Source organism: Aedes aegypti, chromosome 2 (genome assembly GCF_002204515.2).
Source record: "Aedes aegypti strain LVP_AGWG chromosome 2, AaegL5.0 Primary Assembly, whole genome shotgun sequence".
NCBI lineage: Eukaryota > Metazoa > Arthropoda > Insecta > Diptera > Culicidae > Aedes > Aedes aegypti.
This window is the reverse complement of record NC_035108.1, coordinates 35,624,186-35,649,751: the sequence shown is the minus strand read 5'-3', so window position 1 is coordinate 35,649,751 and position 25,566 is coordinate 35,624,186. Positions and strand designations below refer to the sequence as shown.

At 39.5% G+C, this 25,566-nt stretch overlaps 1 protein-coding gene and 1 long non-coding RNA gene across 9 annotated transcripts in view; both read left to right on the top strand.

Moving 5' to 3' along the window:
* Positions 1–7,717, top strand: part of LOC5572877 — a 37,255-nt gene extending 29,538 nt beyond the window's left edge. For all 8 annotated transcript variants that reach the window (XM_021840510.1, XM_021840509.1, XM_021840508.1 and 5 more), the window contains exons 3-4: positions 4,468–4,804; positions 7,293–7,717. In XM_021840510.1, the coding sequence (XP_021696202.1) occupies positions 4,477–4,804; positions 7,293–7,546 (582 nt within the window). In that variant the 5' untranslated portion in view covers positions 4,468–4,476 and the 3' untranslated portion in view covers positions 7,547–7,717. The remainder of the gene's footprint in view (positions 1–4,467; positions 4,805–7,292) is intronic.
* A 786-nt stretch (positions 7,718–8,503) lies between these two features.
* Positions 8,504–9,738, top strand: LOC110675448. The gene is made up of 3 exons (XR_002499503.1): positions 8,504–8,605; positions 8,702–9,208; positions 9,648–9,738. It is a non-coding gene; the product is annotated as an uncharacterized LOC110675448 (long non-coding RNA).
* Positions 9,739–25,566: the final 15,828 nt, after the last annotated feature.

Here is a 25,566-nt window from a genome sequence, read left to right as displayed (position 1 = left end):
AAGGTGCCATATATTTATAAAGACTGGAATTCAATATGTTATGATGTAGCGTTTTTCGTGTTTTTAACTTCAATGTGTATTTTGATGTGAACGCGCCGCTCATGAGCAGATGCAGAATCTTGCACGAGAGTTCAATGTCTACTAGGTTCTTGTGCAAAATTAGAACGCGTTCAGTACACTTTTGGCTCGCGTTCAGTTTAAAATGCATCACTGCAGTCTGGCATCTTTGAAGAAATATATTATCGATGCAGTCGAGGTTGGGTCGTCTCAAAGAGCGTCTCGGTTGCTGCCTGAAATCCCGTTCATCTGCCAGGAATTTTCGTAAAGCGGGCAAACACAGATTATGTGTTCAACTGCGTGGTTTGTTTCGCAGACTTCACAGATTCGGCGAAAACGTGTCCCTTCAAGATCGTGGGGGACCCTTGTATGGCCGGTTCTCAGTCGGGAGATGACTTTCTGGGCCTTCATTGACTTGGTATCCGTCCAAGCATCGACACTTTCTTTAATTTTCCGCAAGTAGGCCCCTCACGCGCTATAGCCCACTCAGCCTGCCATGCCAGGTGCATCGTTGATTTTACTGTTGTTGTATTCCGGCAGCCGGAAAAGACGGAACCTGCTAGGTGATCGGCTCCACTATTAACCGGGAACACCACAGTGTCCTGGAACCCACATAATAGTAAACCCGGGCGGTGCGTGTCAGATTATCCACTGAATCCACGGATGGCGGGGAGCTTCCGATTGGAGAGCGAAGTAGTAACTTGCTGAGTCGGTGAATCGGAAGTTGATTTTGTAGCGGCGTAAAATATAGCCGCTGCTTCAGCGGAAAATATTGAACACAGAGTCTATGAATGGAGAGTTGCTCGAAGAGTGAAACCAAATCTACCTGTTGAACTGTCAAACCGTCTACCTATCGAGCAGCCAAGCAAAACAGATAGGGGTTGTTTTCGAAGACGAAATAGAACGACTATTTAAAGTTTTCTCTCCGTACAACTCTCTGTATATAGACTCTGATTGAACACTGTTCGGGAAGACCTAAGCTTACGACGAGCTTGTCATATGCAATGCATATTCTTCATCTAAAAATCTTTAAGTAATTACTATGAAACTTCCAAAAACCATCTAAAGAATTACTTCCAGGAACGCTTATGGCAATTTGTCCCAGAATATTTACAGGGTTGGCCGAAGATATTTTTAAGAAATCATTCATTGATTCATTCAGAAATGTCATGAAGAATTGCCTCATTTGTTTTTCTAACAGTTCAAAAGTCAAAAATTTTATTCATATTTTAGGAATGAAACGTTAAAAAGAATGTGAACTAGGATAGATTCTCACAGTGAGGGTTCCGAGTCATTTGGCCGAACGCCATTTGGCCGAAAGGGTCATTTGGCCGAATGCCATTTGGCCGAAATTTGAAAACAATAGTTAATTATAGTTTGTGGCCGGAGTTATTCCGGTGGGTCACTGGGTCAAGTCGGGTAAAAAAAGGATATTTTTTGGGACATGCCAAGTTATCTTTATTTATTTGCAATGATAATCATTTTAATTTGCATAAATCATTAAGATCTGATATTCAACAGTATAAATGAAGAGTTTTGCACCGTTTAAAACATACTGGATGTGGCCATTCGGGCGTAATGCTCGCAAGAACCGGCTGTAGATTTGTTGGATACTAAATCGTTTCAACTCTCGAAAATAAGAAATCAAACATAATTGTGCACTAAAATGCGTTCCCATAAGCTTGGCACAGATGTTCAGCTGCAAATTGGCCACTTTATCATAAGTTTGAGGCGCCCCGGGAGATGAAAATGGTTATTTGTAGGATTAATCAAATGCAAAACTCATAAATATCCAATTCAATCGCTTCTCAAAAGGTGTACTCTGATGCAATTTTCTTGAAATTCCGTCATGTAGTGGCCACATTATAGCTGAGTCCGGAAATTATCTGTTACTTGAAATTTGCCGACCTTTAGGGGCACAAACGCACAGTACTCATCTCACCTAGAGTGTCCATCCCGACAAAAAATCCCGGGATTTCCCGTTTCTCGGGAAATAAGAACTGACGTTCCGGGAATCCCGGGAATCCCGAAATGAATATAAACGTTGATTAAAACCGTTTGAGTTAATCGCAAAACAATGGAGTTTTTTTTCACTCAAGCTTTATTCGATTAAATAGAAATGCACCATAAATGGAAGTGAATGAATTGCACATTAAGATGAAGATGCATCGAAGTCAAACCTTGAGTTTTCAAGAGCACACATCTAGACAATCAGACTATCGTCTGTGCTAAAACCAGCACCCGCTGGTGGTGACCAACCGATCGTATTTTCAGCGCGAATGGTTGTCTGGTTATCCAATTTTGTGCTCCTGAAGATTTGAGGTTCGGCTCCGATTCATCCTCACCTCAATATCATGAAGAGACCAAATTAACGAATAAGGCAAAATATTTGTCTAGTTGTGAATATTTGTATATTTTTTTCAATAAAGCCGTTTCGATAAGCCTTAGCTAAGAAAGCTAATGTGAAGGTACACATTGACATCTGACAATAATTTTCCGTTATTAACATTAAGCATGCTCTACTACAATCTACTACAATGATCTTAAAACTTTTGTTTAATTCTTCAAAGTTTTGATGACTTTTTTGTGTTTTTGAAATTGCTTAACATTATGACTCAAATGTTCACCATATTTTCATTTATATTATAGAGAATTGATAGAAACCACCAGCAAAGTCGTAATAAGGCAAAGTTAGCTTTTACTTTTGTTCAGAATAATAAAAGTCATATAGAAATTGAATAATTTTGAAAAATTCAATATAACGAATTTGTTATGCTATATTCATTTAAAATATACTTATTAATTTTTTGTACACATTTGGATTAAATTCGATGAAATATAGAAGAAATGGATTTTCTATCAAACTTGATTGCATTTCTAGAAAAAATCGCATACGTAAATGTTCGGTTAAAAAAAATTATCAAATTTGTGAAATATTACTTTTGAAACCTTATGAGGTATATGAATATGAGGTGAATGATCTAGGGATGATTATAATCTCTTTAATAAAAAAAAAAAAACAATGGCATGCTAAAATTGTTTTTTTTTCGATTGAAGTCATATCACTAGTTATGGCCAAACTATATTTTTTTTCCGACCATTGTGCACCAGCGCCAGTAGTGGTGGCAAGAGGCTGCTTTTTTATGCAAATCACAGATGCACATTTGCATAGCACGAACGAACGGTTCATGCAAGCTGCAGCTGGTGCAGTCGGTTCGTGAAAATGGGATGCCCATACCTTATTGTTTCATTTTCGGTTGACCTTGGCGCATTCTTCCGAGCCGGCATCGGTTTTGAAAAGTAGGTGTTACAGAATTGGAAGAAAGCTAATTTATGTATTTTGGATTTTTAAAAGTGCATGTCCGGTTGGGTGAGGTGATTCTAGCATGGTACGAGTGAAATTGTAGCCATGCAAGAAACCGTGAAGGTTGCCATAAATTATGTGATAAGGAACACTATTGGGTTCACTAATTTAGGGGTTTTCTCTAATTTTCTTGCCTTGTTTTGCCTTAGTGCAGCAGCACAAGAAATCGTAGACACTGTGTCGGAGAAAAGCATATCACCCTGTGATTGTGGAATACGCTTGGTTTGTGGAGATAATTGGACTAGTTAAAAAAAGTTCAATATTTAGTTAAGTAAATGAAAAATCGAATTTAGTACTTTATCATTTAATTACACTAGAGTTTGTATCCTTTCACAGATACTCGTACTTCAACCTCAACTGTAAGGCCGTCTTCAGCGTCGTCTACACGTGTCGAGTCTAGTACACGACACTGAAGACGGTCTTACAGTTCAGGTCGAAGTACGCGCATCTGTCAAAGGATACAAACTCTAGTGGAATTATATGGCTTAGTACCAGATTCGGGTTTTCATTTACTTATAGGTTCTACTAAACAGCTTGAATATTTATCATAACAATATTCAGTTGCTATTTTTTTTTTATCTTTTCGACTTTTCTTACACAGCAAATTTTAAATTGTATTATTCCATCGTTTCTGCCGTACCTTCGCGTAGTGAATACATCCAAATTGTAGTTTTTTTAATTCCTTCTTGTAAATGATCATTATATTCTTGCATGGAATGATCAATTTGTTCAGCTTGGTTACATAGATGCATGTCTTCAACAACTTCTACAACCTGTAGAAGTTTTCAAATCAATTGTGCTTGTCCTAGATGAATAATGTAGCTCTGTGATAAATCAATTTACTATTTTTAAACTCTTCCCATTGTGTGAAATGGCCAACCTTTTATCTTTCAGTTTACCCCATAAAACAAATATGCACAAATATATCGCTTTTCTCAGCAGACAAACGTGTCAATGACTCGTCCAGTTCATAATCAATCCCATAAAATCTTGACAAATCACTACTAATGAAAATTCCACGACTTTATTTCTTTAATCCTTTTCAGAGCCACACAATGATCATATTCCTATACCTGATACTAGTCATCGCGTGGGCCCTGCTAATCATCATACTGAAATGCAAAAAGGCTCGTGCGAAACGCCTGGCCGAACTACAGGAAGCCGCCCAACCGGTGCACGTGGTTCAGATCGGGTCCAACCTGTACGACATCATGTCGATTCAGCACCATCATCATCACCGGGCCCCGTACGGAACCGTCTATGACTGTCTGGGAACGGGCGAGGGTTGCGGTCAAACGCATCGATCCGGCGCGAACACCGTCACCCATTCCAATGCCGCATTTATCGGCGACGACGGGAGTGTCTACCCGGGCAGTAATATCCGTAAGTTTCGTGCGTGTCTCGTCGGTTCTATAATAAATATCCGAAAACCATCTACCCGAACGTGACACTTTTCCTATTGCGACATTTACTCATAGAATTTTGAACAAATCAAAATCTGTGGTTATTCTTTGTACCGTAAAACGAGGTATTTTTGATAATGCGTGACCCCCAACACACTATATGAAATAACATAAATTCTATTCATCTGTTAAGAAAAACAAAGTGAAGAGTATTAATATTCATATTTCTCGCGGAACATTACTAAAGGACCTATGTACAAATGAGAGATTCTCTCCTCTCTCGTTCTCTTTCGATTATAACAGTGGAACACTAAAGATTTTGGGAAGTTTTTCACTATAGATCGAAAGTCAATTTCCTTGACTAGCGTTTCATACAAAAAACGCAACAGAAGAGATTAATGTTATAAATGAAAGAGAAAGTAAACAAAGAGAGCCTCTCAATGTTAGATAGGTCCTTTAGTAATGTTCCGCGAGATTTATATTTGGATAGGGGAAAAGCACCAATTTTCGACCCAGCACTAATTTTCGACCCATTCATACGATTTTGGCCTACTTTGTATGAAAATCCGAAAATTGGCACAGAATTCTTGTGTCGAAAATTAGTGCTTTTCCTCTATTGAAAATAATTAGATTCCAGCATTTTTGAAGCACTTACAAACAATCTGTTCTACGATCACTATTCATATATTATTGGAAACCTAGTCATAGTATAATCTGTCTTAAGTCTCCTTCATTTCTACAAATTGGGGCCATTTTCGTAACCAAAAAAAAAAAATCCATGTGACGTTACATGCCTAGAGATATGTAAAGCACTATGTACAGTATGGCCCATAAAAAAATGCGAAAATCGTCATATCATGTTTTATGGTAGTTTTTACATGGAAAATGTGAATGTAACATAATTATTATTCATTACTTGTATTGTTTAATCTATTTAGACTCAGTTTTTTGCTTTGGACATGTTTTTTATCTGTTACTTTCACCTTACCAGAGAGGAATTGGAAACATCCCTCTAAATTTTATCATGCGGACATCGAGTTCAATATCTGTGTGATGAAAGCTTCTAAAACGTCAACGATAGCCTGAGATTCTTCACAGGCCTTGTCTCCAGCATACGCCCATATCAAATGATAGAATTGGTTCATACCTGGGTCATTGGAGACTTAAACATATTTTCGAAAAAACGGCTCATTTTGGGGAGCTTCGATTGAACCTTCATATAAGTGTGATAAGCGGCTCCGTTTTGCTCAAAATCTATGAGCTAGTATTGATATAAGTTGTCTCTAACCGAAGGAACAAATTTCATCCTCAAAAATCTGTTATAGGCCTCCGTATTTATTTTTTATTCATCTTAAACAACAAATAAAGGCATATCAAACCTATAAGACGCAAATGCCCTCAAAACTAGCAAAATATTTTATTGTGATAATGAAAAACACGTTCTCTAAGAACTCCTCCATCCTCTGATACCAAAAAAACTTAAATTGTCAACAATAAAGTGTGATTTTTTAAGGTGGAAAGTTTATCACCAGAGTATACGACAATCAGACGCTGTTTCTAGCTTTTGGGGGACAAAACCTTTGAACTTATTTGCTTTATTACATTATTTAGGACAGTAAGAAAAATATGACAACAATTGTACTGGATAGCGAAGTTATGTCAGAATATACCACAATAATCAGAAATTACATTCACTAGCAAAAACAATGAAAATAACGCTTGTGAATGCTAAATTCACGTTCAAATAATTTTCGCATTTTTTTATGGGCCATACTGTACTCAATGGAATTAATTCGTTTTTTTTTACGAAACATACTTTGTCACAAAATTGACTGATTTAAGTTGAATTTAATGTCGAAACATGAAAATCAATCGTTGTCTACTCAGAAATATAATATTATACAAATTCTTATAATGGTGATGTCTTAATAATAATGACTTATAATGGTGTTTGTCATATTTGTTTCAACTAAAATAATTTGATAGCTGTTTTCCATTCACGTTTTCTATCAAGTTGATAGTATCAACATTCTCCAATCCAGTTCCAACTGCAATGATTTCAAACAGTAGCTTGCTTGTGGATTGTCATGTGGTTACGTTCCCATTATCATTATTTGATTATATGAAAAAGTATGGGTCCATAACTATAAAAAGTAAAGTTCTTGGTGAAGTAAACAATAAATAGTAATTTTCTAGGTAATTTCCCTTAGTTTTTTTTTTAAGAAACTTATAATTTAAGAACTGTTAGGTACATCAATTCGAACCATCAAGGTATTGAAGAAGATGTTAAAAATATTTGTGAGTGCTACACTGTTATATATCTTGCCTTATTCACAATACTATACCATTTGTGTAAATGTCGCATTCGGGTTAATGTCTTTCGGGTAAATGCTTGTCGTGTAAATATCATAGAATCGTCACGTCACACCAAACCTCGGTAATTAATTCACCGTTTTATCACCCCACAGCTCCACTGGAACCACCGCCATCGTACGACGAGGTGATACGGCTACCGGCGCACTATCCAAAGGTGGAAACGTTTGTCCCGGAGATGGTAGTGCCACCACCCCCGCCACCACAGGCCACTGCACCAACGACTCACTCCGAGGGTAGCAGCGGAGAAAGTGGAGGCCCCACAGGGGCGCCGACATCTGTTCCCGGTATGGTTGGCCAAAATGGGACCGGCCGGGTCAAAACTATCTCAACAGTGATGAACACCTAACTAGTCCTATCTATGACTGCAAGCGAAGCTTTTTGTGGTAGATGATATTTTGTTTTATTGTTGGAGAAGAAGCATTTTCACTAGTAATTTGTTTTTATGATAAAAGTCTTAGAATTAAAAAGTTGACTAATGTGCAATAAATTCATTGATTGATTATATTATTTGAACGTGCATCAAGTTCGTTGTGAATTTCTTAAGGTGAAACATCTCGGAATCCAAAGATGGCCGGCACAATGGCCGACTTCTCCCCCTACTCACGTTTTCGAAGGCACAAAACTGGAGAAATAGTTGGCAAACGCTCCTGATCTTCTTATTTTGAGCTTTCTGCTAGTGCACAAAGCCAAAATAAAAAGTGCTCTGTCGTGGGATGCTTTCTTCGCGAGATTTGTGCCTTTGAAGTTTTATGGTGATAAGCTCCATCGAAGATGATACCAGATTTAATCCCGATTTTAGAAAATCCGGGATTAAATTTAGTACCCCGTTCGGTAAGCACCAAAACCCAGCCTCCTGACACCGCCTATACAACCCCATTGAAAAATAACGAGCAAACATCTCTGGTTCCTACTGGGAAGTGGTTCCCACTGACAGCTCAATGTTTGTAAACAAATAACCGTTTGAGGAATAACAATCGATGATGGCGAAATCATTTTCTCCGAAAAAAATCTTTTCCCGCATAACAACAGCTATTCGAACAAACAAACGGTTGCAAACTATTGGATTGCAGTACAGCAAGTCAATTTGGGTTGATGTGATTAGCTAGAAACACATTTTAGTATTGGAGGAAAAATTCCCTAATATGATTAGGCCAATGTACGTAGTTGCTCTTGAGTTTGATGCTGACCACGAAAACATGGCTGCCTAGCACCGGGTTGCCAAAACCGGTATTAAACTGAAAGAACTCAGCCACGTGTAAATGTGTGCGTGTGAGAAAGAACAGATGCAAACAAAATTATGGAAATGTCATTTTCCATCGCTTTGTGTTTTGTTCGCATCATTCGCCTTGAACATAAAAGTGGGTTCGGGAAAGCTGGAGATTTACATTGGTGTCCAATCTAATTGGTAGGTATCCAAATGCTGAAATTGTTAACGAAATAGGAAGTTCTTGCGAGATAAATTTGAAAATTAAGGAGAAACTTCCTGAATATGTTATTGCAGAACACAGACGTTGGATGAAATGCTGGACTTATCGGTGCTGCGATAAAATGCCCCGCGGCCGTTGTGAAACCAGTCAAACACTAAAGACCAGACAGCAGCTATAAACAATGTATGCAGCAGGAGTTCCATCAGGAACTGGTGAAGTAGCGGTGCATCTGGTGGTGCCAATTGTCCAGAGCGTGTTGCTTAGTTGATTTCAGTTAGAATTTTGGAACTCCCCATGTAGTATGATGTGAAATTTATAGTGAGTAAAACCGTTTGTTCCGGTATTTCGCGGTTTACCGTTTTGCGGTTAGTACCATTTCGCGGTCTATACTGTTTCGCGGTATGGTTTTTCCTGCAAGTTGCACTGAAAATTGTTGGCAGTACCATTAATAACATTTTCATCGGTGATCTACCCTTCTTTTAAGCACAGGCTTTCTTCCAAATTGCACTGTTAAGATAGATGAAACATCTCAGTATAAACCGCGAAATTGTACTGACCGTGAAGTGACATGCCGCCCAATGGTACTAACCTGAGACGAGACTCGCGAAGACGGTCTTCTTTTTCTGTGATTGCTGAGTTTTTTTCTTATTCCACTTTGTGCATACCAATTATGCGCATGCGCATACCAATTATGCGCATGCTGTTCAAATCCTCACATGAACCTCTCAGCAAAAAATGATTAAGTTTGCATCACATCGAATCATAAATAGCCATTTGAGTGAAATTTCATGCCAGCAAACGTAGCAGACATTAGAAATAATTAATCTTCTGCTTAGATTTATCAGCAACTTTGGAAAAAACTGCTCCGCCGACTGAGGTTTTTAATAACTGTTTACTTTGAACACAATACTTTTCACTTTTTCAGCCATAAAAACGGTGGGCTGCATTTGACGTTTCGTGAGAGGGGAATCTGGGCTGCATATGACGTTGATATTTTTCCTCTTCGCGAGTCTCTCTCAGGTACTAACCACCAAATGTCGTACCGCGAAGTTGATATACCGCAAAATGTTATACAATCGAGCTAGCCAGGGCTGAAAAACTCGTCAATAAAGATAGAAAAAAAAAAAGCGTAGACTCGAACTTATTGACAATGATATAGGGGTAGAAGGGGCATAGTGAGTATGTAGCATTATTATTGCGCATTTCTTTCACCACTGGACTACCGCAGAAGTTTTTACAAGTGCGGAAACGCTAATAAAAGTGTGCAATTGCATTAAATCAAGTAGGTGTCTTCGGGGGACTAATTTTTCGTACATCAAAGAATAAGTGCTCTGAAGACACCAACAGGATTCAACACAATCCCGCACTTTTGTTCACACTTTCGCACTTATGAGGCCACACTTCGCAGTCCAGTAGTGAAAGAAATACACAATATCTTCATTATCATCATAAATAACCATTTCAGGCAATTCAACTTAAATTGTAGTTGGTGCAGTATAATTATTACATTATAATCAATAGAGAATCGAATCCTATCTTAGACATCTGATTCACTTTGGCAGGATCGGTTTAGAATAGCAACTGAACTCATAATTGGCCACGGATGCGTCGTATTGAAGAGTATATTATTGCCAAGTTTCTAATATTTTAATGACCTGTTATGAAAGATAATAATGATTTTCAATTCAAAATGTATTCAAGTAAACTTAAACTGGGCTTTCACAGCTTTTTAATTTATAACAGGCTATTTAGGCAAATTTGAAAATTTCGGCCATGAAATTGGTCCTTCTACTCCTGTGTGCGGCAATGCACTGCGTTATCAGATTTTCCTTTTTTTTTAATGTTTGTTATATTGCTGATTAAACAATAAATTTTCAAACAATGATTTTTCGAAAATTATCTCTGAAACATTTGGAAGTTATTCCATGATGATTCCTACAATACTCATTTTGTTCAATATTATCGAAGATAAAAATTGATAAATAAGGATTCAGAAATTCTGAACGTTTTTTTTTTTCATTTTCAGATCACATTCCGGTCGAGTAAATGAATGTAGCTCAATGATGTGAATAAACACAAAAGGTTTTATGCTGATTGACTTGTAAAACGATGCATAATCCACTATGGTTACGACTGGCGTATTCTCTCTCTATTTTTATTAACGAGATTTTTAGCCCTGGGCTAGTTCATCTCGGGACCAAGGGCTTTACTTCCCTTCCGAAGGAAGTCGTCACTGAAATTTTTAGTGACTATCTCGGGGATGGGATTCGATCCCAGGTCCTCGGCGTGAGAGGCGTGTATTCTAACCACTACACCAGGTCCGTCCCCAACTGGCGTATTGCCGAAACCGGTACTTCTACCCTATTGTACATAACTTTTTGCGTTAGAAGCAAGTAAAACATTTGGTTTTGTTTGAGAAAAGTTGAAATTAAAAAAAAAGTATGTTGGTATCGAATAATATGTATGACAATGGTGATAGTTAAGGGCACTATTTATCCGTCAGCCTAAGTGCGAGGCTCTTAATATGGATGTCGTTGGAAAGCATTTATTTTTATCAGTTGTTTGCTATCGTTTAAGCAGAGATGCGTTTTGAACAGAACAGTTTGCAGCAGTATTCTAAAAGTAGTGAGCTAAAGAAATCGACATTAATGGTACCTAGATTCAAAATTATACGCGTCATAATCAAGCATGCTGGGTTTGCATCATTGAGCTTCTCCATGTTTCTATATTTTGCGATTTCTGCAAAGCATGTAATGAACTACACTGCCCTTCTTTGTCTTTGCTTCTACGCCTACTTGTCCCATGTTCTATGTAAACCGCGGGACAAATATGCGTAGAACGGCAATATAGCCAAATGTGAACTTTGCTCATGCTCACGCGTTTAATAGCTACGAGCATGAACTTGAACAAATCATGAGCAAAAGCATATCTGCATTTAAGTCATGGTGGCAGAGATGAATTCTTCGATTAGCCATGATAAAATTTTCACAGATATTTGCCCAGGAATTCCACCAAGGATTTTTCCAGGAGTTCCTAGTACTCTCTAGGACATTCTATTTTTTTCTAAGGCCTCTCAGAAATTCATGCCACTTGAAATTTCTCCATCGATTACTACAGTAATTACTTAAGTAATACCGTCGTTGGGGGTGACAATGGGTCAAAAAGGAATGAGTACGAATTATTTATTGAATAACTATCGCAATTTAACTCCAATAAACTTCAAATTTGGTGTGTATGTACTTTGATGGTACATTAACAACTGTTCAAAACATTAAAGAAAAATATTTATTCACAGTGGCACCACAAGTGAATGAAAAATGACCCAATCTCACCCCATAGAGGGGGTGACATTGGGTCACTGTAATTGAAATAACTTGTTTTTGATAATATGGTTGCAAAACCATTCACAGCTGAAGAATATTGATGAAATACGATGCAAACAAGATGAAAAGATATCTAAGATGTTTCACAAGTATGATAAACCCACTTAAAAGAACGATTATACCAAAAAATTGAAGAGCTATGAGAAAATATATGTAAACACAACATTCATCGTCAAGTTTACATAAATTTTCAATTTTTTTCCCTCAAATTGTCTTCAAAGTCTCATCTTCTATATTGCCATGAAGCCTATTCAGTTTCCCCAAAGGTGTACTGAAACAGTGATTATTTTAATTCTTCGCAAATAGTTAAATTTCGGAGCGACATTCCACGATCAATACATTTCAGCCAGATGTTGACGTCATAATCACGATATTTCAGTGTTCCAACTCATTTGTACTTCCAGGAGATGTTTCTATAATATGAAAACACTGATAAACAATTAAATTCAAAAAAAAAACAATCCATTTGATAAAATTTTACGATGTTGCTGCGCATGAAACACAGTTGCTGGATTGAAAAGTTGTCAAAATGCGTTGCATTGTTATTCAATGTACGGAATCCTCAAGTAGACTAGTTTGATGTTTCAGAGATGCTGTATTTAGAAAGAATAAACACATCTCAATGAAAAAGAGAACTACCGACACCGTAAAATGTCAAGAAAGTGGTCTTGCAATTTCATTTACTTTCGTTCTTGCTTGACCCAATCTCACCCCCATTTTTGATGTTTTAGACACCGTACCGAAAAAAATAAATTTTTTGTTGGAAAATCAAATAGATTCCGGAAAATACGTGTGAAGTGTAATGAAAAGACTTTAAATCTTCTACTAATATAACCGTAGAGGTTAAAGTACATGCGTGATACTTTGCACAGGAGAAATTTAATGTTGTAAATTTTATCTAATTTCAACATACAAGTTTATTGATATAGTAAACAAAAACTATTATTTCTAAAAATGTATATTGTGATTAATTATGTGTAATAATATGCTCCCTAACATATGAATTATTAATTTTAGTAATATCACCGTTATTAGCTGAAATATTTCATAAATGATATTTTTCCGTTTTGACCCAATCTCACCCCCCAGACCCATTGTCACCCCCATCGACGGTACTTTCAAAAACTCTCAAAATTTCTAATGGATTTCTTATAGAATTCTTCCTAAAATTCTACCAAAAATCCGCCAAGGAATTCCACCTGTGAATTTTTTACTTCATTTTTTCAAGTATTCCTCTAGTAATTCTTCAGGGGATTGTTTCAATTGTTTCTTGTGTCGTACGTTTTAAAGAAATTTTCTAGAATTTCCACCAAGAGTTCCTCAAAAGGTTTCTTTCAAAGCTCCTCTTGAGATTAATTCAAGTATTCTTCTAAAACGGATATTCCGCCCGTCAGTGCTATAGAATTTCTTCCATTGATTATTCAGGGGATTGTTCCATGAATCTCCTAGCATCTCCTTCCGGGATTTTTCCACAAACTGTTTCATGATATCGTCCGAGAATTCTTCCGATAATACCTCAATGGATTCATCCAGGAACTCTTCCAGGGTTTTACCATTATAGTAACAGAGATTACTCCTGAAATTTCTCTAGGGTAGGTCTACTCAAATTTTACTTCACATTTTGGAATTGCGATGCTCCTGGCTTCAACAATGGAATTTGTTAAAGTTTCAATAGCATTATCAATATCAAGTTTAGTTTGTAATGAAATGTTAACATTGAGATTAGAGTCAATATACGTTTCATATATATTCCAGTCGGCTCGAAAATAATTGAAAGTCGAGCTGATAGGATTGAGAATCGCTTCATGGGATATTTGCAATGCAACAGGGACGTGATCAGAATCAAAATCAGCATGAGTAACTAATTGGCTACAAAGATGACTAGAGTCGGTTAAGCCCAAGTCAATCGTAGATGGATTTCTAGAGGAGAAAAAACATGTAGGGCTATCAGGGTATTGAATTGAGAAATATCCTGAAGAGCATGACCGATGTTTAGCATTAAAGTCACCAATGACAAAAAATTTTGACTTATTGCGAGTCAATTTTCACAAGTCAGTTTGGAGCAAATTAACTTGCTGTTCAGAGCATTGAAAAGGCAAATAGGCAGCTATGAAAGTATATTTACCAAACTGTGTTTCAACAGAAACACCTAAAGTTTAGTTTCAAATGACGCCTATCAATGATGATTGCAACGCCCCCAAATGCCCAATCAAGTCGATCATTACGATAAACAAAAAAGTTAGGATCTCTTTTGAGTTTAGATCCAAGTTTTAACTACGTTTCGGTAATAACTGCTATATGCACGTTATTAACTGTAAGAAAATTGAACAGCTCGTCCTCTTTACCATTCAGAGAACGAGCATTCCAATTTAAAATATTTAAATTATTATTTGGATCCATTAGAAAAACGTAATCCAATAACAATTTGATTTGTAAATTTTACACCAACTTGGACTGCTTCAGTCATAGTGGTGGCTTTGAACATTGCATCAATCATTAGATTCAATTGTTCAGTTAGAAAATTAAAATCAGAGGCAGACATGTCACTTGAAGTGGGTACATTATCTGATGATTTCCCATTAGAATTTTCGGTAGACGAAGAAGCGGAGTAGGAGTTACTTGTGGCGGTAGGGGTTTTTCCATTGGATTTGAAACAAGTAGAATGAGTACTCATAGTAAGAATAGGGGAGGAGTTCAAATTACCTGCTACGATATCGGCAAAGGATTTTTCGTGGGTAGATACATTCGAAATTGAAAGACTCGAACACCCGACGGATTAAAATTAGTTTGTGAATGAGCATGATTATGATCTTCCTGATGGGTATGATTCCTAATCAAGCGATCGTTAACTGAAAAATGAGCATTGTTCGATGCTCTACCAGGCAAATTCCGGAAACGACCGTTATCGTAACGGATATTCTCTTTCATCTGTCTGGCACGAGCCTCGATGACTCTATTGCGCGAATGGCAAGCCCAAAAATTGGACTTATGATTTCCCTTGCAATTGGCGCATAAGAACTTATCGGTATCTTCCTTCACTGGACAGACATCCTTGGCGTGAGAAGAACCTCCGCAAATCATGCATTTAGCATCCATGCGACAATTTTTTGTACCATGACACCACTTATGGCACCGACGGCACTGAGGTGGGTTCTGGTAATTTCCTCCAGGTTTCTGGAAATGTTCCCACGTCACACGGACATCGAACATAAGTTTTGCTTTTCCTAAAGCTTTAATATTATTTAGTTCTTTTTTGTTAAAGTGAACTAAATAATATTCTTGAGAAAGCCCTTTCCGAACAATGCCAGATTGGGTTCTCTTTTTCATAATGATTACTTGGACTGGGGAAAATCCAAGTAAATCATTTATTCCATTTTTGATCTCTTCAGGTGACTTATAGTCACTTGAGAGACCTTTCCAGACTACTTTGAACGAACGTTCAGTTTTATCGTCATAAGTAAAAAATTTGTGCTTCTTCTCTTCAAGATGTTTGAGAAGAAGTTCGCGATCTTTAAGAGTTTCCGTTGAAACGCGACAGTCTCCTTTGCGATTTGGAAGGAAACCTTGATTCTCCTAATGGAGTTCAAGATCTCCTGCCTAAATCCCTCAAATTCAGAACAACTGACCACGATTTTTTTTTTGTTTTTTTTTTTTGTTTTTTACAAGGGGGAAATCTGCAAACAGATCCCCTGAGAAGATAACTCAGGGAATGCGGGGATGACGCACCAACGACGACCCGCTAAAACCAGCCTATGCACTGTGCATGAGCAATTCATTTAGAATTGCTCAAGTGGTGAACAGTGCATCGACATGACCCTTGGACTCAGACCCTCATCTCCCCGGAACCACCTTACGGTATTTCTTCGGGAAGGGACCAGTGCATATAGCACAACACGTGTAGCAGAAGTAGCCTAGGCAAACTGCTTCTCCTAGCCGACTTAAACAATGTTACAAGGGACCGACCTCGGCAGGGCTAATCCTCTGCAGCCAACTCTTGGTCGGCGCGCCATATACGCTGCAATTCTAACATAATGTGAGTGACAGCCGTAGTTACTGCATTCCAGCACTCGGCATCCGCACACATTCTCTCTATAATATTGTCGGGGGACGTGTCCCCTCCGCATGTAGTGAGCATGCGACCTCTCACAACAATGAAACGGGGGCAATCGAACACGACATGCTCCGCTGTTTCCTCTACACCAGCACAATTGGGGCACGCAGGAGATTCTGAGTGCCCGAACCTATGCAGGTACTGTCTATAGCAACCATGTCCTGACAGAAACTGCGTCAGGTGGAAGTTCACTTCCCCATGGCTTCTACCGTACCAATCTGACACATTTGGTATTAGTCGATGGGTCCATCTACCCTTAGTGGAGTTATCCCATTCCTGCTGCCAGCTTCTGAGCGTTTCCTCTTGACACGTGTCGCGGACTCCTCTGGTACCCCTTTGGTTGAAGCATTGAACATCTTCCTTGATGATGAGCCCGATGGGCGTCATCCCGGCTATGATGCACACGGCCTCTTTAGATACCGTCCGGTATGCACTTGCTACTCTTAAGCACATTATCCTGTACGTGCTTTCCAACCGCTTTAGGTTTCTGTTCGTTCTAAGCGCTTTTGACCAGATTGGTCCTCCATACCTTAGTATGGATAGCGCCACGCTTGCCAGCAGCTTGCGTTTGCTGGCAATTACAGCAGAGCTGTTAGACATCATCCTCGAAAGCGCCGCTATAGCCGTAGATGCCCTTTTACAGGCATATTCAACGTGGCTAGCGAAGCTCAGCTTGTCATCGATCATTACCCCAAGATGCCTAAGGGATCGCTTGGACTCTATGGTGCAATCACCTACCGAGATAAGCGCCCGTTGCTCGGACTTGCGGTTGTTGACCACCACCACCTCAGTCTTGTGACGGGCCAGTCCTAGTTTCCTAGACTTCATCCATTCCTCAACCAGGGAAATAGAGTGCGCTGCTGTCAACTCTACTTCCTCCATCGATTCACCATAGACCACTAGGGTGATATCGTCGGCGAAGCCAACAATCTTAACACCCGTCGGAAGGGGCAGCCTCAGTACGTCATCGTACATCGCATTCCATAACAGCGGGCCCAGGATTGAACCTTGAGGTACTCCCGCGGTAATTCGAACACTTTTCTGCCCCTCCTCTGTGTCATACAGTAGAATCCTACCATCAAAATAGCTTTCTAGAAGCTTACACAACTGCACCGGTACCTTGAGGCGGTGAAGCGCGTGTGCTATTGCTTCCCAGCTTGCGCTGTTGAACGCATTCTTCACATCCAGAGTAACAACCGCGCAGTAACGGATGCCGCTCCTTTTATGCTCGATTGCCACCTCAGCTGTTTGAACGACCGACTGGATGGCGTCCAGAGTAGATTTACCTTTTCTGAATCCAAACTGGTTGTTGGACAGGCCGTCTGCACTCTCCGTATACGGTACTAGTCTGTTGAGAATCAACCTCTCCAATAACTTGCCCGTCGTATCTAGTAGACAGATAGGTCTATACGCCGACGGGTCACCTGGTGGTTTCCCCGCCTTTGGTAGTAGCACCAATTTCTGTCGCTTCCATACATCCGGGAAGATTCCTTGATCAATGCAGCGTTGCATCGTGGTTCTGAACATGTCCGGATCCGTGTTCACTGCCGCTTTTAAGGCAACATTCGGGATACCATCGGGTCCCGGTGCCTTGTTTGACGCGAATGATTTCACGACTTCTGCCAGCTCTTCGTTCGTCACTCTCGCCACTTCTTCTCCTTCATCTGCCGCATACGGCGCTGGGGGCCATGGGCTTATGGGATGGTGCGGGAAGAGTACATCGATTATCGATCGCAGCAACTCGGGCGATTTCTCTTGGGGCGCTATGGCTCCTTTGGTCTTAGCCATTACCACTCTGTAGGCGTCACCCCATGGACTAGAATTGGCACTCTCGCATAGACTTTCAAAGCATGCCCGTTTTCGACTCTTGATTTCCTTTTTGAGAGCCAACTTTGCCTCTCTGAATGCTGCACCGCGTTCCTCTCTTTGTGCTTCTGTGCGTGCGCGTTGCATTCTTCGTCTAGCCCGAAGGCAGATTGCTCGAAGATTTGCAATTGATTCGCACCACCAATGCACCGGCGGCCTGTTCTCTCTAGGAGGGGCTTTTCTCGGCATGGAAGCATCACACGCTCGTGATATCACAGCAACTAGCTCTTCACCGTTTAGGTCCAGAGTGTTCCGTTCGCGCCTCAGGGCTTCAGTGAATACTTCGCCGTCGAAGCGCGCTGTTTTCCATCCTCGGGCTTGGGTCGAGTTACATCGCGCTGCCTTCCGCCCGCCTGGTATTATACTATAGCGAATCGATTGATGATCGCTATGAGTATAACCGTCATCAACGCGCCAGTTCATGGTACCTAAAAGGTTAGGACTACAAAACGTCACGTCGATAATCGATTCTGCACCATTTCTGCGGAAGGTACTCACTGTACCCACATTTGCCAGCTCTACATTTAAAGCGGCCAGGGATTCCAGCAATAGTTGGCCTCTTTGATTGGTGCAGCGGCTACCCCACTCCACTGCCCATGCATTAAAGTCGCCAGCTATCACTACTGGCTGCCGATTAGCTAGTTCGGCTATCATCCTGTCGACCATGTGGGAAAATTCTTCAATCGACCACCTTGGGGGCGCGTAACAACTGCAATAGAACACGCCGTTGATTTTTGCTATCGCAAAACCGTCATTTGAGCTAGAGACTACTTCTTGGATTGGGTATCGTCCTGTCGTCCCTATAGCTGCTAGCTGTTGAGACCTATCCGCCACCCAGTTCCCGTTGTTGGCTGGTATGCGGTATGGGTCCGATAGTAACACCACGTCAGTCTTGGTTTCCGAGACTGACTGCCAAAGCAGCTGCTGGGCTGCATCACAGTGGTTTAAATTTAACTGTGTTACTTCCGTTTTGGCTGCTTTGATACTCCGCTTGTGCCCGGACATTTGGGTCCGCCCGTTAAGTGTCCGTTGTCTGCTCTGTCGACACATATTAGGCACTTAGCGATTTGCTTACAATCGCTTGCCCTATGGCCTTCAGCGCCGCATTTTCTGCACATCTTACTTCTGTCGGGACCATTGCAATTCCACGACTTATGGCCCTTCCCGAAACACTTGAAGCAAACTTCAGGAGGCTGTTGTATGCTCAGCCGGCAAACCGACCAGCCTACCTTGAGTATGCCCAAGTTCTTCGCTTTGTTGGCCTCTGCGACCGGCAGCCTGATCGCCGCCACCTGGGTGCCCTGCGGGCCCTTTCTAAGGTGGATGGCCTTACTGGCTACGTCGATGTCACACTGCTCTTTGAGGGCAGCCGAGACCTCCGCTGCATCGGTGACCTCATCCAGATTTTTACACTGGAGAGTCGCTTCAGCAGTAAGGGATCTTACATCAACCTCGCCACCAAGTACTTCTTGTGCCAGTTGTTTATAGACTGCACCCTTTTCCTTGGCGTCCTTCTTTAAGACTAGGATCATTTCACCAATCCTAGTTCGCCTTATGCTTCGCACGTCTGCGCCCAATGGCGATAGCTTCTCTGTGCTTCGCATCGCCTTCAGAACCTCGGCGTATTTTGCTTCCTCCGTTTTGATAACGAGGGCTTCGCCTAAATTCCTACGTTTCGCTGTTTTCGGTTTAGCGCTCTCCTTGGGCTCCGTTTTCGGTTTCCTCTGTTTTTTCTTATTTCCAACTCGTATCCACGGGTTGCTGTTGCCTTGCGCCCGTGGTTCCTGTGGATGCACTGCCTGGTTCCGGTTAACCCGTGGCTCCTTTTTCTTGGCTTTCTTGGCCTTAGGATTGGTGTTGGCCTCTCCTTTGTTGCCATGTCCTCTTGATCGCGGAGCTTGGCTCGTGCCAGCTTTTCCGCTTTGGAGGACGGCCGCGTAGGTCACTTTTCCCTTAGCAACCATACGTCTTTTCGCCACGTATTCATCCCCGGAAGCTTCCCTCTTGCGCATCGCGTATCGAATAATATCATCAGATATATTCGCGTTGCCTGTGAAGGAAAACACTTCGGTCTGACACGACCTAGTGTCTTTTTGGCCTTCTACCTTGCCAAGTTGTTCCTTGGCTTTCTCGTAGTCCTGCTTTGCAGCTAGGACTGATTGTCGCAATTTCAGTAGACTTGTTTTCAAGTCTTTGCTGATATTTGTTTTGCTCTTAACATACTCGATGATGACATCAAGTTGCTCAGCAGCTACCTGCATTTTAGGGAGGTACTCCCTATTGCGATCCATGGCCCCGATTAGTCCCGGGCCATCGGTCACCACACATGTTGCACTGGAGCGGCCAGTGCCTGCCGTCGTCACAGTATCTAGGCTTTTGCCCACACTGTTTTCAATAAAGTTGGTCGCCTCCTTCCTTGGCGGGAACCTTAGCCGGTTACTGATAGGTCCAGAAGCCTCTCCTTCACATTCCGCTAGTTGTTTGTTTTGGTTGATCATCTCTTATGGGTCCCCCTAAGAGCCGCTATCCATCTCCGCTGGAATAGTCGCCTTTATGATCCCATGGTTATCTATGCAAGCAGGGAGGCCATGCTAGGGTTGACATAGTCCTTTATGGGGTACTATGTTCAGAGCCGGATCGGCGCAGGTCAGGTAATGGCATCTGAGCCTACTCCCGCCCAGTTGAAACAACCAGGCGACGGATTTGGAACGTACTCTAAGGCCTGCCACGGTTTTACGGGACGGGGGCAGCCTGCGCCATTAACCCACTCGCCGTTTCGGGCCAGTGTCACCCGACCCTACTAAGGGAGTAGAATGTCGCCGCTGTCAGCCTCAAAGCATATTATCCAGTACATATACCGTTACTTGCAACTGACCACGATAGGCGGCACTCTTTGCTTCCTCACTTGAATCAAAAAGCCTGGGCTAGAGGCTGCTTCGATTTGGTGTTCGGAAAATTTGTCTAGAGCATCGAAATGATTGCTCATTTCAATACAATTATCATTATTGTTCATTCCACCCTTGGAAGAAAGTTCGCATTCCAGAGAAACGTCTTTTCTTCCATTCTTGCCATGTTTAGTGACAGTCTTAAATCCCACTTTTTTGGAAGGAAGTTGTGAATTCAGAGATTCACCCTTCCTTTTGTTCGTTATTGCAACCATGTTTAGTGATTGAGAAGACGTGACCTTCGAGAGGTTTTTTCCCAAGACGGTGTCCAACCGCTAGCTTTCGCCAACGGGTCCAACGAAAAATCGAAGGCACTGGTCCAAACAAGGATCGTAAAGGGATCAATAGTAGAAAAAAATAGTACTGAAAAGTACTGTTTTAGTAGCACTGAAAAGTGCCATTTTTAATTTTAGCACTGAAAAGTACTGTTTATGTAGCACTGAAAAGTACTGTTTTATTGCTTAGGTAGATTAAAAAAAACTTCCGAGAGCAGAGAAAATTCGTGTACGCACAGCACGAAGGTACGATGCGCACTGAGTGTAGATGTAGTTGTGAACCTTAGCGAAAAACAATACGCACTATGTCTCGAAAAACACCCAGAATGGGTCCTAAAGCCCTGTCTCAATTTTAGTGCCAAACGCTTAAGTTTAGGTCAAAAACATATGTTTACTCAATGTTTTAATGTTTTCCGATGGTTTACATCCAAAAAACATTTTTTTTAAAGTTTTTTTTTAAATTTTGTCACACCCCTTGGTTTAAACTCAAATTTTGGGTGTATTTTGTTTTCCGTGTCCATTCCGAAATGTCAGATAAGGAATAACTCCGGTGTTAAAAAGTTGAACCCCTGTGGTGTTTTTGTCGACTAAGCGAACGTCAAACATGATCTCAAGTGTCAAGGTTCAGTCATGGATCCAATTTTTAAATTAAAGTTTAAATATGATATATCCATTATTTGAGCGGGAAAAAATGCAAAAAGTAGTTGCAGTATCATGTTCTTTCGTGTTATTAAATAAAAACAAAATTTCATTAAACATTTTAGGCCCTATTGCGAAAAAGCTCAAAAACTTGCTATGCAGTTTGAAAGCGCGTACAATTTTTATTTAGGACTTACTAGTCCAATTGAAAATCAAGTTACTCAGGACTCAGGAAAATATTCTCAATCAAGATAACGTTTTCGAAAATGCCTGGGAGACTGATTTGGAAGAAGTGAGAACTATTATTAAAACAATCAAAAATATGAAAGCTCCTGGCGATGATGGAATTTTCTACATCCTCATCAAGAAACTTCCAGAAAGTAGCTTATCATTTTTAGTTGATATATTTAACAAATGTTTTCAATTAGCATATTTTCCTGACAAATGGAAAAATTTTAAGGTTGTACCAATTTTAAAACCAGACAAAAATCCTGCAGAAGCTTCTAGCTATCATCCAATCAGTTTGCTTTCTTCCATCAGTAAACTTTTTGAAAAGGTCATGTTGAACAGAATGATGACCCACATCAACGAAAATTCAATTTTCGCCAATGAACAGTTCGGTTTCCGCCATGGACATTCGACTACTCATCAACGTTTACGTGTAACAAATTTGATCCGTTCCAACAAATCTGAAGGTTATTCTACTGGTCTTGCACTTCTAGACATAGAAAAAGCATTCGACAGTGTTTGGCATGAAAGTTTGATCGTAAAATTAAAAAACTTTAATTTTCCAACATACATTGTTAGAATAATTCAAAGCTATCTGTCAAATCGTACACTTCAGGTTAATTACCAGAAATCCAGATCTGAAAGACTTCCTGGTGTTCCTCAAGGCAGCATTTTGGGACCAATATTATACAATATTTTCACATCTGACTTACCTGAATTACCTCAGGGATGTCAAAAATCTTTGTTTGCGGATGATACAGGCCTCTCCGCCAAAGGACAAAGCCTGCGTGTCATCTGTAGTCGATTGCAAAAAAGTTTGGATATTTTTTCTTCATACTTGCAAAAATGGTAGATTTCTCCTAATGCTTCCAAAACTCAACTAATAATATTCCCACATAAACCAAAAGCTCTTTATTTGAAGCCTTCAAGTAGACATGTTGTCACGATGAGAGGGGTTCCAATAAATTGGTCAGATGAAGTTAAGTATCTAGGGCTCATGCTAGATAAGAATTTAACTTTCAAAAATCACATTGAGGGCATTCAAGCCAAATGTAATAAATATGTAAAATGTCTCTATCCCCCTATTAATAGAAAATCAAAACTTTGTCTTAAGAACAACTTTTGATGTTCAAACAAATTTTCAGGCCAGCCATGTTGTATGCTGTACCAATATGAACTAGCTGTTGTAATACCAGGAAGAAAGCTCTGCAGAGAATTCAAAATACAATTTTGAAAATGATCCTGAAGCTTCCTCCCTGGTATAGTACCAATGAGTTACATAGAATATCCAATGTTGAAACATTGGAACAAATGTCAAATAAAATAATTAATAATTTCAGGCAAAAATCGTTACAATCTTCTTTTGCCACGATTAATGCGTTATATGTTTAGGTTAAGTTAGGTTAAGTAAATTGAAAACGTTATTTTTTTTTTCTTTTATAAGCAGGTGAAATCAACTCACCTGTAAAAAATCTGAACTGCTACGGCAAATGAAATGTAATATGTTGTTAACAAAATGTTAATAAAATCTTAAATTTGTTTTACCAAATTTGCACAGAACACCTAGATATAAGAAATGAATGTAATGTTTGAAATGATACTAATAAAGAAATTTAAAAAAAAAACTACATCTACATTAGGGCACCCATATTACTGGACGTGATAACCACTATACTTTCTGAGAAACCCTATTGTTTCAATAGGTCAGCTAAAATAGTAATTTTAACTCAATAATTTTCTCCCGTGCATCATTATTATGCACAACCAGTTCCTAGACCAGTGCCAAATATTTTATTGAAACGTGTTTTCAATTTCGAGAAATAATTCGTTAAATGGTCGGTATTCAGACAGACTGAACCAAGTGTTTTTTCAATGGTTTCAGAAAAACGTGTCCCAGGTATTCGAAATATCAATATATTTGCATTATTTACTGTAATAACGGAACTTATCTATTTGGTTATATATCTGTATCAAAATAGCATAGGAAAAAATAGAATTGATGGAGTTCTCAACGTATCTTTAGAACGCCAAAAAATCATCTAGTCCGGTCTGTCTGAACACCGACCAAATGTGTTTTGCCATAATCAGTGCACCAGTATCCGCTCATGACCCTATTTCCGCTCACTAGTGAAAAAAAAAAGATTTTTCATGTTAAAATCCAAAATTTTTCGCATGGATGTATTCTAGCAATATTTACACATTGCTTCAAGTATTCATTCACTGGTGTCTTCCAGAAAATTCGCCAAGGATTTCTCTACAAATGTATCCTGGGATACCTTCAATAAATATATTTACTCAAAGGTATCTATCTCTTTAAGAATTCATCAAGGATTTCGTCTAAAATTTCTTTAAAGATTAGTTCAATAATTTTTATGAATATTCCTGTTTTTTTTTTAGATAGCCAAATAAATAGCAAGGGCTTATTCATAAATTTCATAACGCTAGAGCTTTCATACAAAAAGCGTTACGAGGGGGTGGGTGGGTGCCAAGAATGTCCATTTTCAGCGTTATGAAATATGTGAATGAACCCTAAGTAAATGAACTCTCTGAATATTTTATAGATCGCAGAAAAAATATGAATAATTATTTTGTGGGATTCCTAAACGAACTCGTAGAATAATTCCTGGAAAATTTGAACTCTGAATGAAATACTTATTGAATTCACGGAAAAAAAAGTCTGAAGGAATGTTTTGAGGATTTTTTTGGAAAATTAGCTGTATAGGTTTATGTGACATATACTCAAGCTACACATAAAGGAATTCGAGAAAGAATTCTTATAAGTATTTTTGAACAATTTCCTAGATGAATACTAGGATAAATCGATAGAAGGATTGTTTCACTTATTCCTTCAGAAATAATTGCGAAGCTTTTCGAAGCGATGAATAAAAAGCATAGAAAAAATCGTGACGAAAACCAGGAAAGATTTGCTTGAAGGATTCCTGTGATAAACATAGTAGGAGTTCATGGAACAATCATTGAGAAATTTCTTGAAGCTATCAGAATATGAACTATTGAATAAAAAAGCGGAGGAAGCGGAGGTAAATTCAAGGTATAACGTATGACATGATTGATTTGAGAAATGTCTAGAATCTTCCTGGAGAAACTCGAAGAACTATTTCTGGATAGATCTTTGGGTAATTTTTATGAAATCCATGCAGGTACTATTTGAGGCATTCCTGAATATATCGCAAAAAGAATCACAAGAGGAATCTGTCGACTTATACTACAATCATAGTAATAGCCTCTTTAAAAATTCGGTACTAGTTAAAAGTTATTTTTGTTCAATGGTTTTAGGTCATTATACTTCTGAATAAAATGTCAATAATGTCGATTTGTCTAACGGGACGTCCCTCTTCTCAGCATAATGCTCTTCTGGTCAATTCCATTGAGAACTGTATTTATCAATTTTCAAATTTGTAAATCGTCTGTCAAGGACGAAGGTTCTTTATGCCCTGGGCAGTCGAATGAATTGTCTTAACGAAAAAGATCCTA